This window comes from Ciona robusta, chromosome 2, assembly GCF_009617815.1.
Source record: "Ciona robusta chromosome 2, ASM961781v2".
In the NCBI taxonomy this organism is placed as follows: domain Eukaryota; kingdom Metazoa; phylum Chordata; class Ascidiacea; order Phlebobranchia; family Cionidae; genus Ciona; species Ciona robusta.
The window spans coordinates 5903500-5920135 of NC_143236.1; the positions used below are offsets into that span (position 1 = coordinate 5903500).

A 16636-nucleotide genomic window follows, 5' to 3' on the forward strand; every position below is an offset into this window, starting at 1 on the left:
AACATATATGGATGTTTACATGGCGCCCTCTATAAGTTATAGAGGGCGCCATGGATGTTTATATACAAACTCCACTTCATGTAAGAAACTTTTATGCTCGACTCTTTATACATACATCTTAAAAATACCAACTGTATTAAACAACGTTTATTTCCTATCCATCTTTTAAACACAAAATCCACACACCAATAATGAAATAAAAAAAATACAAACAATGCACTTTTCTCTTTAGTAAGACATTTAGTTTGGTTGGATTCAAATTTCATAGTATTGCACAAAAAAATTGTCGCAAACCAAGACAGAAAACACATAAAAAACAATTTTATGTTTAGGCTCAAGATACACATAGCAATACAGCATGATATGTATCTGTAAAACGCAAATTCCCAATAACAGTACACACATAAAAACGACTATATTATACTCTAGAACCAGCATAGCTGTCAGGAAGTGTGTACCCAAGATCTTGTCTGCCCTTCACACGCCACAAGTATCCAGCATTAGGAATGACATTCCAGTGCAAAGAGAGGGTAATATTTTTTCCTCTGAAAATTCAAAATTTAACATATCAACTTAAAATATTAAAATCAAATTTAAATACAACTGTGGTAGTAACAACTTTAACTCAACTATTTGAACACACCAACAAAGTTTATATTGTTTAAAACAACAGAATAATTATCGTAATAGTTACTAAACAATATTTAAAAATATACCATGTAAGTAGAAGGAAACAGTGTATAAAGACAGGATCTGTGTAAATATTGACAAAAAAAGGATAATTTAATACTAAATCAAAAAGTTATCCTAAGTTAAAACTAAACACCGCAGGGCACAAATCTTATAAAAAGCTGTGTCTTAAGAGTACTCGGACTCAGTTAAGCCTTTATTTGGCACCATAGCACAATGGTTAGCATGCCTGTCTCTCGATTAGAGGTTATGGGTTTAAGACTCAACGCTGCTAACATGGTGCGTATGTGTGTCTTTGGAAAAGACACTTCTGCTTTGGTATGGCCCGACTAAATTATTAGTCATAACAAGTGGTCCCTTTGAGTTGTCCAAATTGTTATCCATAAATTACAAAATAAAATGATCTTCAAAAGATATTTACAACCGAAGTTACACATATGGTAAGTGGCACAACAAGGTGTAAGACAGAACAGCTGTGCTATAACAACTATCATTGCCCCACCACACAAGGAATTATAAGCTTTTCATTCATTCATTATTTTTTCAATAAAAACAAGTATATACCTTAAATCAGAACCATCATCAAAGAAATAATATTTAGCATGAACTTTTTTTAAATCAAGCACTGCATTTTCTCCACGATTAATGATTTTGTCCCACAACACAACTTGGTTAATTTTGTTACGTGGTGTCTCATATTCTGCCATCAAATAGAGAAAAAGCTCTTTGCAGTTCCAGTTAAAAACTGGAGTCATGTCTTTTGGATAAAATTTTTAGGAAAACAGCAATAGCAGTTAAAATAAACATTAAACAAACTATCAATAGCAGCAGTGTGAAAACTGTAAAATACCTAAAACGAGTAAGAGATTACCCACTAGGATTGTGTAGGATTTTTAAATTGGGGTGAGGCATCTCTTGAAGAAACATAGAATTTATATGGGGATGCCATAGATATTCTTTGACCATTATGTTATCACTATAGCACATAGTTTGTTGTTGACCATTATGTTATCACTATAGCCTATATATAGTTTGTTTTATTAAATTTTTTCGTTTTAAATTTTGCTATTATTTTTTGGTTAAGAAAATTAACATCTTTCACGCTGATTGAAAGACGTAAATTGTAAATGGCAATTTACGATAAATATTGGGATTCAATGAAATTACAATATTTATCGTAAATTGCCATTGATATTAAAAGTAAGTATGTGGGCTTTGCAGGTATACTAGATTTAAAAGGGGGTGAAACAAAAAGGTTAAAAACCCAGGATTTGAACTGCAACTTCTATGCATTATATATAGATAAAAAATAAATAGATCTTTAAAGTAAAGGATACTGGCTTTGAGGGAAAATCGAATGTGACCAAGATCATGCTTCTCTCCAACATAGAATTCTTCCATATTTTTTCTACAAATGAAATGTTGTGTTATGATATTAACAATATTCAACGAAGCATGACAATGCTTAATATTAAATATTCAGATTATAACTGCATTGACTTTGACAGTTTCTATTTTATACAGTAGCTTAGTAATTGCAGTGTATTGACTTTTTACAATCGATAAGGGTATACTTTCATTACAATTTAAAACTATTATGTTAAAAATGATCAATCCTGTACTCACACAATTGCTTTTTTGACTTCTATTTCAACATCTTGTGTGTAATCCAGAAAATGAGTCGTCAAAAAACAAGCAAATGTCACTGCGGCCACGACGCTTATACTGAACGCAAAGAGCGTGTTTAAACGCGAAAGAAATGTATTCATGACTATAATTTCTATTGATATACGTTAGTTCTGAATGGTGCAACAATATTGTTATTTAAGGCAATTCCTCATGGTATATTGTCTGAATTTGTCTCCCTTGGTCTACCCAAAGAATACTCTACCAAGAATGAAAGCTTCAGTCACGTGACTTAAGCTTAATGTCGATTTATGTTCATAAAAAGCTTTCAGACAACAAACAAACATTTAAATTGTATAAAGACCGTGCCTAGCTTTAAAATGAGCTATTGGGAGAAGAATTTCGTCATTTTAAACCAACTTTAAATTCAATATAAACCAAAAGATGGCGGGTCAGATTCGTCACGGTTGAATTGCGCGGGTAGAGTTCGCCCCGCCATATACAATAACAGACAGTTATGGTGTAAAGTACTTGCGTCTGTTGCGATCACTAAGTTGCATCAACGACGTTGTTTCTTTTGTTTTATTAGAAGGTGCTTAATTACCTCTGTGGAAAAACAAAGGTATCCAAGTGCCAAGCCAAAATTGTACGTAGAAAAATGTATAAACTAATCCGAGTTAAAGTAAAAGAATTTCAAATTTTACTGTTTAGCTAAAACGCTCCTTACCTTAAGATTCACTCAAGTTTTGCAGTTTCTTTAGTAAAATATTTTAATTCTTTAGTAAATATTTAAAATGGACGCAGCTTTTATAAAAGATATAATAGAGGATTGGGACCAATTACCAGATGCTGAAGTTGAGCAAAGTAACCCAGCAGATGAGATATGCAATCAGCCAACAAGCAGTAAAAGGAGAAGACATGCTGCCGAAGACACTGTCATTGAAACCAACTTTAATAATGGCTTAGTTTTTAAAATATTCAACAGTGCTGTTCAATCTCTTTTTAAAATTGGTGTCGAATGCCCTGATGGTCTTTCATCCCTAACTCCCACTTCCGAAGCCGTCAAATTAATAGATACCTTATCTCAGGACTACATCAAAAATAAAAGTGAAAATACCTTATACAGTCAATATCCGGAACTATCAAGGAAAGCATCAAATATTTTACAGTATCCGCAACACTATGCCGCACAGTTGATGATTAAAATTATTGACTCAACTATACTTTGTATCAACGAAACTAAGAATGAAACCATGATTGCCGGAATAAGTTGCAGAGAGCATGAAGTTATACAATATATTGGTGGATATGTTGTGAAAAAGGCAAGCTTAAAACACAAGACCATTTTTGAAAAGGTCAAACCTTATTTTGTGCAGGAAATATCTGATGCCCGTTGGATAAAGTTAATGAAGTACCATGATAAAGCCAGGTTGTGTTTTCCTACACCAGAAGTAACACAGATTATAGAACGCATTTATTATATTCACAATAAAGAACACTGTGGGAAAATGATTAATGACATTGACTTTACAAGGGTACTATCCAAAGTTTTAAATGATGCTTGTTTCATGCAATTTCAAAACTGTGTTACGGAAGAGGCTAATGAAGATGGTACTAAAATAACTACCTATATTGCTGGATTGGTCGTGAGAATATTTAGCCATAATTTTGCAAAAAAAATATTAAACAAACTGAACACTAAGACAAAGACGAAGAATGCCCTACGAAAGTCATTGAAAGCATAATATAGTGGGGTTATGTGGGACACTTTTTTAAATTTCTTTTTGCTGAAACCCAATAAACTAAGATTTTACAAGATTATTTAATAGTATTCTCATTATAATATAAAGCGCAGTAAGGCGATTCTGTTCTTAATTACCCAAAATCGGTGTTAAATAGAATTTTTTACAATTGATGAAAAGAAAGGCTATCTTAAAATAAACGTGCTAAATCATATTATTTATGACCCTCGAATTCATCATAGTTTGTGAACTTAAAACAATCAATTCAGATTAGTTGGTAAAATGGCTGAAATATTTCCTACAGTTTGTTTTTGTCCGATAAAATTAGTTGTAGTTTTGTGAGAAAAATAGTCTGGTGTCAATTTGGTTTAAATTAGAGTTTCAATAAGTACAATACTACATTTTTAAATTTTAGGCATTTGAAGCCAAACTTTAAAAGATTTGATGTGTAATTCAATAATTTCCACCTTAATGAGTAATTCAAATATAATATACTGATATAATAACAAGATTTATAATCTGAATGACTATAACAAATATATTTGAAATTCAGTCACATGCACTTGGACAAATTAACGAGAGGTAGTTTAAGGGCAATAAGGTGTAGTACTACCCAATTTGTGAAACAAAAATATAAACTTTATTATACATAATATATTTATTTATATTATACATAGGTTATTAACAATTTTAAAATAAAAGATCCGAATTAAAAATAAAACTGTCATCATAGTCATGTATATATTATATATATTGATTTTATGTCCCAATTTTCCCCACCCCACTATATCAAAATGAATGTTTATGTGTTTATGTTTTTTTCTTTCTTTTACCCAAAGGATCATTACAAACTTTCGTCCATGCATTAATTGCACCATGTGAACCAGTGGTGTTGCCACCTTTAATTTTAGAAATTATTCTTCTCTTTGAAAGAGCATTTATTCCGTATCCAACTTGTGATATATCAGGATTTGTATTCCGATGCATGTATTGTCTCTGAAAGTAAAAATACAAGTTAATATAAAAATACAAGTGAATACTCTTACTGATTTAGATTAGTATGTAGAATTTACCAGATTGCCAAACATGGCTTCGAGGCAATCTTGTGTGAGGTTGCCAAGTGGAACACCATCAATATAGTGCAACAACTGCTTTGTTAAAGGTAAAATGTTGTTGGTGCTGAAGAGAAGTCCTTCAAACGTTTGCTTTGCAAGAATACGCTTCTCTTCTCCCGGGTGCATGTTTGTCACCTCACTCTACAAAAATTAGGTTGTAATCTAAATAAAAAATATAAAATCTAAATAAATAACTACTATTACCCTCCATTCCATCAGATAAGGAATAAAGTGGTCTTTCAGCCACAACAGATTTTCATCCTTCAAATCCTTTATGGGGCGCTTGCTGTTTATTATGGTAAACCATCTGAGTTACAATGATTGAGTTAATTATTACTAATAAATATTTTATTAAATGATAACATACTTGTGAAACAATTGTATAAACTCCGCCGTGCCATCAGCCCCTTCAATATCTTCCAAAGCACATGCCACATTGTGGCTCAATGTCTGTCGAGCAATGTCAACTTTCATCTGAAAGTTGTGGAGCACATTATGCAATTTACTCTTCATTGATAGCAGCACTTACCTTGTTGTAAGGATTTAATAACATGTGCAGGTTAGACAATCTGGTTTTACTTAATAGCGTTGCATTATCCAAATTGTACAACGAAACTATATGGGACCATAAGATGTCTTTGCCACTTTTATTAAAGTATTTCGTTCCGCTCGGCTTTGAGCTATAAAGCCCATTACGAGTTGTCTGTAATTAGATAGTCCTATGAACCACTAAATTTCACAATATTTTTTAATGCAACTTGCCTTCAGTAAATGACAAAAATCCGAAAATATTAATATTTTCCGAGAGGTATCATATGAGTTGATACAACCATAAAATTCCTTAGTGTCAGAGGAAAATTTTCCTGCCAGCAATTCAAAAAACTTTCTGTTGGTGGAAGCGCCATCAGCAACCACAGCGTGAATCCTAACACCATTACTTTCACATATCCCTACTGCCTCCCAAAATGTTGAACACAGCTGAAAAGCTGGAGTTGTAGTAGTGGGAAACCAGGATAAAGGAAGCGAAATGGTCTTGTGAAAAGATCTCAGATATATCACTAAAATTAAAATTATGTCAGTATTAAATATATTTATGACTAATGCATATAGATTCATACCACAAATATGACTAGCCAATTTATCCACGGATGTGCGATCACCAAAGTCCACCATTCCTGTTACTTTTCCATTTCGATACACTAAATTTTCTCGAACTAATAATAATAAGATTTTACTAAAACAGTATATATACCACAATAATAAAAGTTTCTGATTTGTGGTAACAAATTTGACCATTTTATTGAATTAATACATTAAATGCTTACTTTTCATCTCATCCAGTGTTAAATAGGCATCAATATTCCCACCAAGTCGTTTGATTTCATCTATTGCCACCTGATTTAAACCAGGTTTTGGAGTAACCATGTTTCTGAAAAACAGACTTGTAAAAACATATTCTGGCAATAAAAGTATGTTTCATTTACCTATAAGTTCTTAAAGTGGTGGCAGAAGGTAAAACAACAACTTCGGTTACTCTAAGATAATTGTATGCAGCTGCTGAGCGAGCATACATTTCTATACACCATCTTATAATGTCAGGGTGGTATCTGCGTCCACTTTTTTCTCTTTCTCTATTTTGTTCTTGTTGAGCATTAAACAACTGCAGCCAGGGATTTGGGGTTTTCAGTTCTTCATCCTAACATCACATGCACTCAGGTTTTGATTAACAAAAAATAAACGTAATAGTTACCACATCCGTACTATCACATTGATTATTAGGGGTTGTTCCAGCCAGATTAGACTTCTTGTTATGAACTGTTTTTCGCTCATAGACACAGCAAGTTTTGCACTTTTGCTCTTTGTTTTCATCAGATACTACTCAACAACAAAATAGTTTTGTATATAAGTTTATTTGTGCTTAATTAGTACCCAAACTGCATGTACAATATAACTACAGTATTTCACAAACAAACCTATGATTAAACATGATGGAGACCTGATGCACTGCTTATTTTGAACATGGTCATTTTCCCATGTTTGAACAAAGTGAATCCAGGTGTTCTTTGTTGAATGTTCAGTTCCAGTGCAAAGTTTGTAACCCTCAAGTTTATCTGAAAATGAAGAATATTAACATAGTAATTAAATCAAGCTACAGCAATCACAAATTATTAACCATACTTATAAGCCAAGAAAGACTGTCTTGTGAGGGAAATTGGAGTGGAATAATGCTTTGGTCAATTTTCCAACCATGATATGCAATGGATAAAATTTCCGCATTCTGTGCAAATGTTACGCTAACGAGATGAAAAAAATATTTATTTCTTGATTTCTAAAAACAGCAAGATGTTTTAGTACTGTACCTTATGTCTGGTGTAATATTATTTTCTGTCATTTTTTCCGCAATTAAATTACTTTGACGATAATAAAAGACCCAGGTTTCTGTTGTAAATTCAAAACAATTTTAAAATTTATTAGCCTGAACAGGCAGATATTTATTGTGTCAAGAACTTACTTTTACTCTCAGATGATAATCTTTTTGCAGCTTTAAAAATTTGGCCACTGTTAGAGTAAATAGTTTTTTTGTTCGGAGTATTGTTCCTGTCTTTGGGAGGGAGACGAGTTGACTAAATAGAACATCATTTTAATAAAAAACAAATTAAGTAGTGAAGGAAAAACAAAAATGACAATGTTATATTTGCTTGTAGTTGTAGCAAGTACAGTTAAGTGGAAATTGACATAGACTTTATGAATGTGTGTATATGGTGGCTGCAATTTTACTCTATGAATGTAACTTGCTTTATCCTCGCGTGGTTGGAAAATGACAGTTATTATATACTGTACTATCATGGTCCATGTATATGCATTAGAGACTACATTAGACTTGATTGTCTTTAACTCCACAACTGTTTAATTCAAATACTATACCTAATACCCAGTACGGCATATCACTGTCACTTATTACACATTCAAACTGGCCCTTTATTTACTAAATGTATTCTATGCTAAATCCTAAAACATCTGAAAAGGCTAACTTTGCAATGTGGTAATTCTCTTGGTAAATTTTCTGTAGGCAATGCCCCTTGTCTTAATCTTTTGGATGACTTGAACACAACAATGTCACTAACTTTAAAGTGAACCTCACATATCCCTGCGCTGTTAAGAAACATAACACATGAATTATTCAGATTGATATGTTATAGACTTATCTGTTTAACTGGCTGTTGTTAGACTACAGGTCTACCTCAGTATACTTAATACAATATGATAATAAAACTGTTCAACTTACCTTTCCTTGTGCAACTGGTCCAAGATGGTGTCGTCCTTATTGTTTGGGTCCCTCAAACTTAATATAATTTTACGTAACTCAGTTCGATATTCACGCTCCTCCTTATTTTTAGCAAACTCCGGATGTTTAATAGCAAATAAACTTCGTTTAACCTTCCATTTTTTATTGTACTTACAATTCGGTATGCTACAATTACTTGGCGCCATGATCAAATTCTAAATTGACAGAAACCGTTACCGTTGATATAATATTTGTACATAGGCAGAACCTTACACTTAGTAAAGGATTTATAGTCACCCTTCTGCATTCGCACTTTAAAAACACACTCTTAGTCAGCGATTTAAAGTCACCTTTTTATATTCGCTCTCTAAACTATACAAAACACATTCACAGCAAGTCACTTTACTACTGCATTGTCGCTACAGCGTTTATATACGCATTACCAGAGGTTGGGCCTTGGCAATCGAGCGTGACGAATCTGTGACAATGGGCAACCTTTCATTCTTGGTAGAGTATTCTTTGGTCTACCCTAAACAACACGTTTCACGTTTCAACTTTAAAGCAAACATAGAAATGGTTGGAAAAATATTGTAGTAAAGGAGATGACACTAAGGTCAATGCAACAAAACATTGAAACTCTAAGTAGAACAATCCCAAAAATACAACTTGGTTGTTATTTTGAGTATAAAGTAATATAGCGGGCGGTCCCTTTAACTAGTGCATGTCCACTATGTCCACTATAGCGGGTACATTATTTATTAAAAATGCCTTTTTGTTAAAGTTAAATACATTAAAAACAAATTACTAAAGATTGGAAACTGTAAAAAAGCTCTATATATTAGGTGGTGGTTGTCTAAATTGGCAGTAACCATGTACTAGCGTCTGCATTGCTCCGCCGTCCAAGATAAGTTAAGTTCATTCCCAACAGCGACAGCGCTACACTTTCATCATAGTACTCTCTTACATCTTTTTACAGAATTGTACGATAAAAGAAGGCGAAGATTCGGTAGATTATTGCGACATTACGCAGGTTGCCAAATATAGATGTGCATCGGGCCGTAAAAGCTACAAACACTTCAACTGTATCACAGTTCCTCCAAAACAACCTGTGCTTATAAACATATACAGATACTGTTCAACATTTTTGATAGTAATTTTTTACAAACATAACAGGTATTACAAACGTGTATTTCGTGTCACACATAAAACTTGTTAATACAACTTCTGCGCCTGCGCAGTTGTATTGTAGCGCAAGAAACGCAATACATGGGAACAAGTTGTATCGCACAATGAATGATATATATAACAAAATAAGGCAAGTGGCGTGCTGCAAAGTAGTACCAACAAAATAAATTATTAGATAAGATTAAAAGCCAAAAAAAACTGATGCTAATACATGTCAATACTGATATATATATATATAGTGGGGTGGCGAAAGATGGGACACATTTTATTTTAATTTCACGTCCCGTTTAGTAGTAGAAGACAAAAAAAAATCAAAGAATTTTAAAACCGTATCCTTACGACTCACACAGACCGTTGTTAATTGTTTAAAACACGATCAGGATATTTGGATATTATGTGTCATAAAAGGTGTCCCAGCCCCGCTACACAACCACAAAAAAATCGTTAGACTTTTACGCAACAGACCACCAACGAATTGTATCTGTGTACGCCATTTATGTACAGTAAAGAATTTACGTCATTTATGTACAGTAAAAATTAACAATATGTTTACATGGTTCCATTCGACGATGATGAAGAAACAGCATCGCCTTCAGGTATTCCAAAAGGATCACTTGGATAAAACGGAGTGCAGCCATTACATTGTACTGGTGTTCTATGCTGTGGCGGGTAGCTTTCGATTCGCCCAGAATTGACACTTTCAGCCAAGGAACCGCAGCTAGCATCGGAGACATTCGTGGAGCCTTCACCAGTCTCAAAACTGAAACTGTCAGCAGAGTATACTGTAGAGCGGGTATCAGATTCATATGTAACAGAGTCATACGCATTGCCAGTTGCATCAACATGAACATGGTTCAAGCTGACATCCGACTCATTGACAGATCTTCCACCAATACTGTCAGAGCCACCAACACAGCTGTTAGAAGAGTAAGGCAAAGAGTCGGACGTAGACATATTATCGACAGATTCAGCTGAATTAGGGTCGGGAACAAAGATGTTTACTGCAGAATGATCAGGGGCCGAGTCAGCAAGAGCAGAGATGGTTTCTGCAGATTGATCAGGAGCAGAGTTGGGAGTAGAGATGTTAACGACAGATTCAACTGGAGCAGAGTCGGGAGCATAATAATCAAGATCCGTGTGTAGCCAATCGACAATTGCTCTTGCCTCTCCACTTTCAATAAAATCGGATCCCGTTTTTTTGCTTGCCCGGTGTTGGACAATCGTTTCGATAATAAAAGTAAATAACTGCAGTTTTTCATGTTGCTTATAGTTGAATTTTTCTACATTCTGATTTCGTATGTAGTACGATCGGAAGTATAAGAAGAAAAACAGGAGTATCAAGGCTAGTCCAATGAAAGACAAGACAACCGGGTATTCGGCGTTCATGATCCAGTGATTTTCTTATTACACAATTTTTCTTTTTTTTAAATAGCCCCTAATGATCTGCGTATAAAAACGGTTAACTATATACATACAAATGGTTACGTACAGAGCGGTATAAAGCTACATTCAAAACGGTAAACTACGTATAAAACGGTTGGCTATACATACAGAACGGTTAGCTGCGTACAAATGGTTAGCTATGTACCAAACGGTAAGATACCTACAAAAGATTTCATGCAATTAAAGAGAATTACACTTTTAAGCAACTTTCAAAAAGCCATATGCTTTGTGTATTTACGAGGGGTATATACGCAAGTTCTCCCTATTCATGTTCAAGAAAGCGTGTTATCCCGCGAAGAGCACAACAAGTTATGCTTCATAAGAAGTGTTTCGAATCTTTCTGTAGCTCGGTCAACGGCGATATGGCAGCGCTTGGATGCAAAAGCTTCTGGATGTCTATCGAATACGTATTCTAATAATACGTTGCGAACATACTCCATGATTTCAGCGCGACTTGCACTATGTAGATCGAAATTGCAAACCAAAGTCTCGGATTGAATTGGGCTTTTTATAGCAGGCTGACTTAATGTAATATTGTTGTTGTTGCGCTGTACATTCTTTTTCGCCTTAAAATTCCTCGATTCTGTACCCCTTCCGCAACATCTCTGAAGCATCCGGGCAACTGGCGCTGAACAGTGGAAATAAATAACCGCACTAATAGACAGACATAGTAAAAACGAACAAAACGCAGTTGCATATTTTGTTAGCGATAACGAGAAAGGGCCATATTCTGTTGAGGATTGATGTGTAACATCTGCTTCCAGTGTTGTGGTGTCGACGTTGTGTTGTGTCGTCGTGTCAATAATCGCTCTGTCGGGGACCACGAAGTTCAAGCTATGTTGCAACTGCCCGTAAAGTAACCTAGCTATACTGAAACTGTGAAAATAATATAAATGAATAAATGCATAACTTTCTTTATCCTTGCGTGGCCGAAAAACGACAGTCGTTATAACACGAGTGTTCTGTTACATACACCCCGCGCCAGCTTACGAGTAACCATGTATATTATGTTACTTTGTGGGTAAATTTCAATATCACCAACAGTTCTATAAAGTAAGGTTTTTGTTTACCGTGCGTGGGGTTTTAAAGAATTCTGACGACATCTAGTAAAAGTGTTATTCCGCGGAGTCGAATGTTCATCCGGACACGGCTCACACGAAAGAGATTGCTTTACGTAAAAGTGGTCCTTTGTGCAAAAACTGCATCTGATGCGACCACTTTCAAAGTTACGCAAAAGAACTTGACCTTTTCCACAAATCTGTAAATTTATTTTATAATATGTAAAATTGGTCTGTGTCGAAGATTTTAAAAAATGTTAAAAATTCTGTCAGTAAAAAATGCAACCTATTCTGTCAGCACATAAAAATACACAGGTAAATTTCTATTATTTGTAAGTTTAAGTGATTTATATAATTTATCTTACCATGAACATGCCAGCAGCATTTCCGACAAAAGAGAGCATGGAAATTACACTAAAAATTAAGCTGCTTTTCATACTTCTTATATTAAATAACCTGTAAACCAAAGAGATTTAGCCTAACATCTGTATTGCAACTTATTTTTTACAGTTTCTGTTTTCCACTTGGATTGCAGGTGGCAAATGACATGGCATAGCCTAACTTCCCTATTGAACTTTGCCATGCGAATCGGACCATGCTTTTTTATATGTGTAGGGTGGTGTAAAGAGGAACACGTTTGAATTACTGCTTTTATAGGTCCTGAATATAGGCTAAAGTATTTTATTGCTTCTGCGAACAAAAGAAAAAGAGTGAAGATGAAATATTAACTAAACATTGTCAAGAAACATTTCTTCAATACAAGCTAATATAAATCTCTTTGAACTTCCCCTTCAAACGTTTTCGTGTGAATCCGACCGTAAGGATATTTTAATTTAAAAAAATAAAATATTTTGAAATAAATACAGATTAAATAACCGAAAAAGGTTGTAAAAGTATTCAACTAATAACTCAAATTATATTTTAAAAGTGGTTTGTCATTACTGATTTGAGTTGGACCAATAATAATTCTTCTCAAGGAGGTCCCCAAAAAGTATCCAAGAACTTTCCGATGGCAACTTTCGTAGTGGGGAAATACCCATGCATAATTCTGTTTAAAAATATCTAGTTGTTTAAGCGGTCCTACTAAAACACGCCCGGCGGGGCCCGGTGGGGCCCGGTGGAAAAAAATATACTAAAACACGCCCGGTGCGGGGCCCGGTGGGGCCCGGTGGGACCCGGTGAGGACCCGGTGTTACGAGTCATACTAAAACACGCCCGGTGGGGGGCCCGGTGAGTATTTCTTGAAAAGGGAGCTTTCCCTATTCAAGATCCACCAAAATGTGATGCGTGTATTCAGATTTTTAGCCTAATGAGACCCCCGAGTTGAGTTTTTGGAAAATTAACTTTGATTATGGATGTACGAAGTTTGTTTCGTTGTACACTTACATAATGAACTGTATTTTTAGCAAAAGTTTATTCGTTAAATTTGGTTAATAGGGGGTGGGGTAAGATGAGACACCTTTTTATTCTATTTCTCGTCCCATTTGGTAGTAAGCAAAGAACATTCAAAGAATTATAAAACTATGTCCTCACGACTCCCATAGACTGTTGTTAATTGTTTAAAACACGATCAGGATATTTAAATATTATAGTAGGACGGGGGGAGACGGGACACCTTTAGCACATAAGATCCAAATTTTCTGTTCGTGTTTTAAACAATTAACAACGTTCTATGGGAGTCGTAAGAATATAGTTTTATAATTCTTTGAATGTTCTTTGCTTACTACCAAATGGGACGAGAAACAGAATGAAAAGGTGTCCCATCTTTCCCACCCCACCCTACTATATATGCTATAAGTGTCCTACCTTAGGCCACAGTACTATACACTTATACTTGATCGAAGTTTTATTATTAAAAACTTTAAAAGTCGAACAATGTAACTTTTAAAACGAAAAATGTAAATATTAGACATGATGTGTCTTTTAGTTAGCGTGTTAGGCTTTTACGTATTCGGACAAGCCCTCAGTAGCGCGATCCCACGTTTGTTTCCGTTTTAGCAGAGCGATAATTAAAGGACTTGCGAATTACGTGTCCATTTTCATCATCATGTTTTATTTCCTATGCACATTTTGTTTCAGCGATGACGTGCGAAGCAAGAATGTAACTTCTATCACCGAAAATTGCCATCTTTATGCCTTGAAGACAGACAATATCTTCCAATTTTTTCACAAGTTCTGTTTCACACACGCATTTTGGTGGCTCTTGCATAGGGAAAGCTCCCCTTTCAAGAAATACTCACCGGGCCCCCCACCGGGCGTGTTTTAGTATGACTCGTAACACCGGGTCCTCACCGGGTCCCACCGGGCCCCACCGGGCCCCGCACCGGGCGTGTTTTAGTATATTTTTTTCCACCGGGCCCCACCGGGCCCCGCCGGGCGTGTTTTAGTAGGACCCTGTTTAAGATTTGGATTCTGTGGGTGGTTGAATAAACCTGAGATTTATATACTGTATTAAGAAGACAAGCGTGTACAATGGCAGACGATGTTTCATCAGCTGATGCAACAGAAGTGGCGAATTACGTCATTTTAAGCGATATCCGCGAACTTTTAGAGAAAGAAAGTTTAAGAGAAATCGGCCACCAAGCTGTTTGGTCGGTTTCCTCATGTAAGCAAGGTGGGGAAACAAAACTCGACTGAATATGTTTTCCGCAATTTGTAAACCTATGAATAACCAGTATCTATAATTAACTATTATTTGCTTTTTGTGTTATAGTTTAAAATTATTGTGGCAGATCTTTTGTTTAAACAGTTTTAACATTAAAACACCCATTTCTTTGATTGTAGGTTATGGAGTAAATTCACTACGGGACAACAGCCTTGAGACTTACTGGCAATCAGATGGAACACAACCGCATATGGTGAACGTGCAATTCAAGTATGAGTGTATGACATTCTAATTTGATACGTACTTGTCTGCCTGAATTTAATAATATGTATTTTAGCCCTAAAAAATTAAGGGCAGGTTGAAGCAAAAGTTTCCTAATTAATCAGCTTTTTGGGCTGTTCTTTCTATAGTGAGCACCTTGGAACAAAGCTCCACTTTTAAGGTTAATTTTAAGGACTGATATCAAATTTGTAGATTTTTATATGGATCGTAGGGTGTCTATTAAAACAACTACAGCACAAGAAACAAATTTCCCAATTTTTTAATTTTGTAATTGTTGTAGCTTCCACTTACGTAGTGCTTTAACTTAAAATTTCCCAAACAGGCAAAAAACCACCATACATAGTGTTGGAGTGTACACTGATTATAAAGCAGATGAAAGTTACACTCCAAGCAGACTCTCAGTCAGTGTGGGAAATGATTTTAATGACCTCAGTGAAGTGGAGGTAAACAATAGAACTTTAAAAAAAGAAACTGAAAAATATTGTAGATTATTATGGGTATCACTACGGCTAGCCCTAAAAACTTCTTATCAACGAAAAAAACATTGGTGCTGTTTGTGGGTGTTCTGTGTAGATTGCTCCTGTTTTACTTTTTGTTTATTTGTAAATTACAGCAAGTAGAAGTGAACGAACCATCAGGATGGGTCTGGATTAAATTACCAAATCAAGTTGGTGATAAACCTATTCGTACATTCATGGCGCAAATATCTGTTTTACAGGTACATCAGGATAGTGGGGAAAAAGACCTGCAACTTTATTTGTTTGATCAACTGTGTATATTGGACTGTATAGATCATTAACATATATTTTTTTATTTCTCATAAGCAAAAAATTGATTTTAAGATGATCACGCAAAAATTTATTCACCTTCAGAGTTACGTATATGGTAGTTTGTTAGTGATACAGGGCATGTGAAATAGAATGAGAATATTATACCAAATGCCATTGGGCAGCCAACCCTTACAAGAAATTGTTTATTCAGACATAATTATATATTATTTTAAGCTGTTACAGCTGTACCATTAAAAAAGTGACGAACTATGCATTTAATATTATTGAACTTTTTTATTAAGTCATTTTTTTGCTAGAATCATCAAAATGGAAGAGATACACATATGCGGCAAATTAAAGTTTTTGCATCTACTAAAGACACAACTTCGATAGACTATATGATCTCTGGTTGTCGTTTACCCATGTTCAGCAGTGTGGAGGCTGCAATGTTTAGCACAATTCGATGATATATTGTTTATTAACGACTGTTTATCCTATTGTTCATGAGAAAGTGTATCGACCAGTTTCTGTTCAAGAGCACAGTAATTGGAGATATTTTGTAAAATTGTAATAAAATTCTACAAAAAACGTATAATAATGAGTGTTAGCAAAGATGTTATTGTTCCTAATCTTGCAAAAATAAAAACTTTATAAGTTTACGCCACGCTTAATTTTTTTCTACCCCGACTTCATAAGGCAAAGTTCTCGTTACGGTTGATTACACTCGTCATTCACATGTGTTGCGAATTGTTTGAATTCAAATATGCTATAGTGAGTAGAATTAAATATAATTCGGACAAGTTGTTTTTTGTTGATTTTGTTTGGATAGAACAG

The 16636-nt window shown here is 34.7% G+C and overlaps 4 protein-coding genes across 6 annotated transcripts; 1 reads left to right on the forward strand and 3 right to left on the reverse strand.

Annotated features, from left to right (window-relative positions):
* Window positions 1–132: 132 nt before the first annotated feature.
* On the reverse strand, window positions 133–2537 carry LOC149740562 (signal peptidase complex subunit 3-like). The gene is made up of 4 exons (XM_089872785.1): window positions 2317–2537; window positions 2028–2098; window positions 1255–1447; window positions 133–545 (listed from the first exon to the last, which is right to left on the reverse strand). Exons 1-4 carry the CDS (start codon window positions 2457–2459, stop codon window positions 419–421), a joined length of 534 nt encoding a protein of 177 aa, XP_089728911.1. The 5' UTR covers window positions 2460–2537; the 3' UTR covers window positions 133–418.
* A 1236-nt stretch (window positions 2538–3773) lies between these two features.
* Window positions 3774–8665, reverse strand: LOC149740563 (uncharacterized). The gene is made up of 14 exons (XM_089872128.1): window positions 8554–8665; window positions 8460–8494; window positions 7686–7797; window positions 7147–7284; window positions 6924–7048; window positions 6658–6869; window positions 6499–6602; window positions 6292–6387; window positions 5936–6231; window positions 5703–5876; window positions 5541–5647; window positions 5378–5480; window positions 5132–5314; window positions 3774–5054 (listed from the first exon to the last, which is right to left on the reverse strand). Exons 1-14 carry the CDS (start codon window positions 8663–8665, stop codon window positions 4869–4871), a joined length of 1983 nt encoding a protein of 660 aa, XP_089728254.1. The 3' UTR covers window positions 3774–4868.
* Window positions 8666–11086: 2421 nt separating this feature from the next.
* Window positions 11087–12671, reverse strand: LOC149740564 (uncharacterized). The gene is made up of 3 exons (XM_089872778.1): window positions 12511–12671; window positions 12158–12345; window positions 11087–11963 (listed from the first exon to the last, which is right to left on the reverse strand). Exons 1-3 carry the CDS (start codon window positions 12580–12582, stop codon window positions 11360–11362), a joined length of 864 nt encoding a protein of 287 aa, XP_089728904.1. The 5' UTR covers window positions 12583–12671; the 3' UTR covers window positions 11087–11359.
* A 522-nt stretch (window positions 12672–13193) lies between these two features.
* On the forward strand, window positions 13194–16602 carry LOC149740565 (anaphase-promoting complex subunit 10-like). 3 transcript variants are annotated; one of them, XM_089872782.1, is made up of 6 exons: window positions 13194–13212; window positions 14541–14759; window positions 14930–15020; window positions 15355–15475; window positions 15646–15750; window positions 16120–16602. In XM_089872782.1, the coding sequence occupies exons 2-6, from the start codon at window positions 14618–14620 to the stop codon at window positions 16267–16269; spliced, it is 609 nt and encodes a 202-aa protein (XP_089728908.1). In that variant the 5' UTR covers window positions 13194–13212; window positions 14541–14617; the 3' UTR covers window positions 16270–16602. The 3 variants fall into 3 exon arrangements, with proteins under 3 accessions (XP_089728908.1, XP_089728909.1, XP_089728907.1); XM_089872781.1 differs by lacking the exon at window positions 13194–13212 and having other exon boundaries at window positions 14035–14759; XM_089872783.1 differs by lacking the exons at window positions 13194–13212; window positions 15646–15750 and having other exon boundaries at window positions 14019–14759.
* The last annotated feature ends 34 nt before the right edge of the window (window positions 16603–16636 follow it).

Bases quoted from the DNA above. Each gene is read 5' to 3' on its own strand.
- LOC149740562 (XM_089872785.1), bottom strand. From the start codon at position 2,459: ATGAATACATTTCTTTCGCGTTTAAACACGCTCTTTGCGTTCAGTATA. The intron at 1,448-2,027 runs GTATCCTTTACT...TTTATCCAAAAG, and splicing joins TCGATTTTCCCTCAAAGCCA to ACATGACTCCAGTTTTTAAC. The intron at 546-1,254 runs GTATATACTTGT...TTGAATTTTCAG, and splicing joins GATGATGGTTCTGATTTAAG to AGGAAAAAATATTACCCTCT.
- LOC149740563 (XM_089872128.1), bottom strand. From the start codon at position 8,665: ATGGCGCCAAGTAATTGTAGCATACCGAATTGTAAGTACAATAAAAAA. The intron at 6,603-6,657 runs GTAAATGAAACA...TCTGTTTTTCAG, and splicing joins ACCACTTTAAGAACTTATAG to AAACATGGTTACTCCAAAAC. The intron at 5,055-5,131 runs GTAAATTCTACA...TTTTACTTTCAG, and splicing joins AAGCCATGTTTGGCAATCTG to AGACAATACATGCATCGGAA.
- LOC149740564 (XM_089872778.1), bottom strand. From the start codon at position 12,582: ATGAAAAGCAGCTTAATTTTTAGTGTAATTTCCATGCTCTCTTTTGTC. The intron at 12,346-12,510 runs GTAAGATAAATT...ATAAATTTACAG, and splicing joins ATGCTGCTGGCATGTTCATG to ATTTGTGGAAAAGGTCAAGT. The intron at 11,964-12,157 runs GTAAACAAAAAC...TTATTTTCACAG, and splicing joins TCTTTAAAACCCCACGCACG to TTTCAGTATAGCTAGGTTAC.
- LOC149740565 (XM_089872782.1), top strand. From the start codon at position 14,618: ATGGCAGACGATGTTTCATCAGCTGATGCAACAGAAGTGGCGAATTAC. The intron at 15,021-15,354 runs GTATGAGTGTAT...TTTCCCAAACAG, and splicing joins ATGGTGAACGTGCAATTCAA to GCAAAAAACCACCATACATA. The intron at 15,751-16,119 runs GTACATCAGGAT...TTTTTTTGCTAG, and splicing joins CGCAAATATCTGTTTTACAG to AATCATCAAAATGGAAGAGA.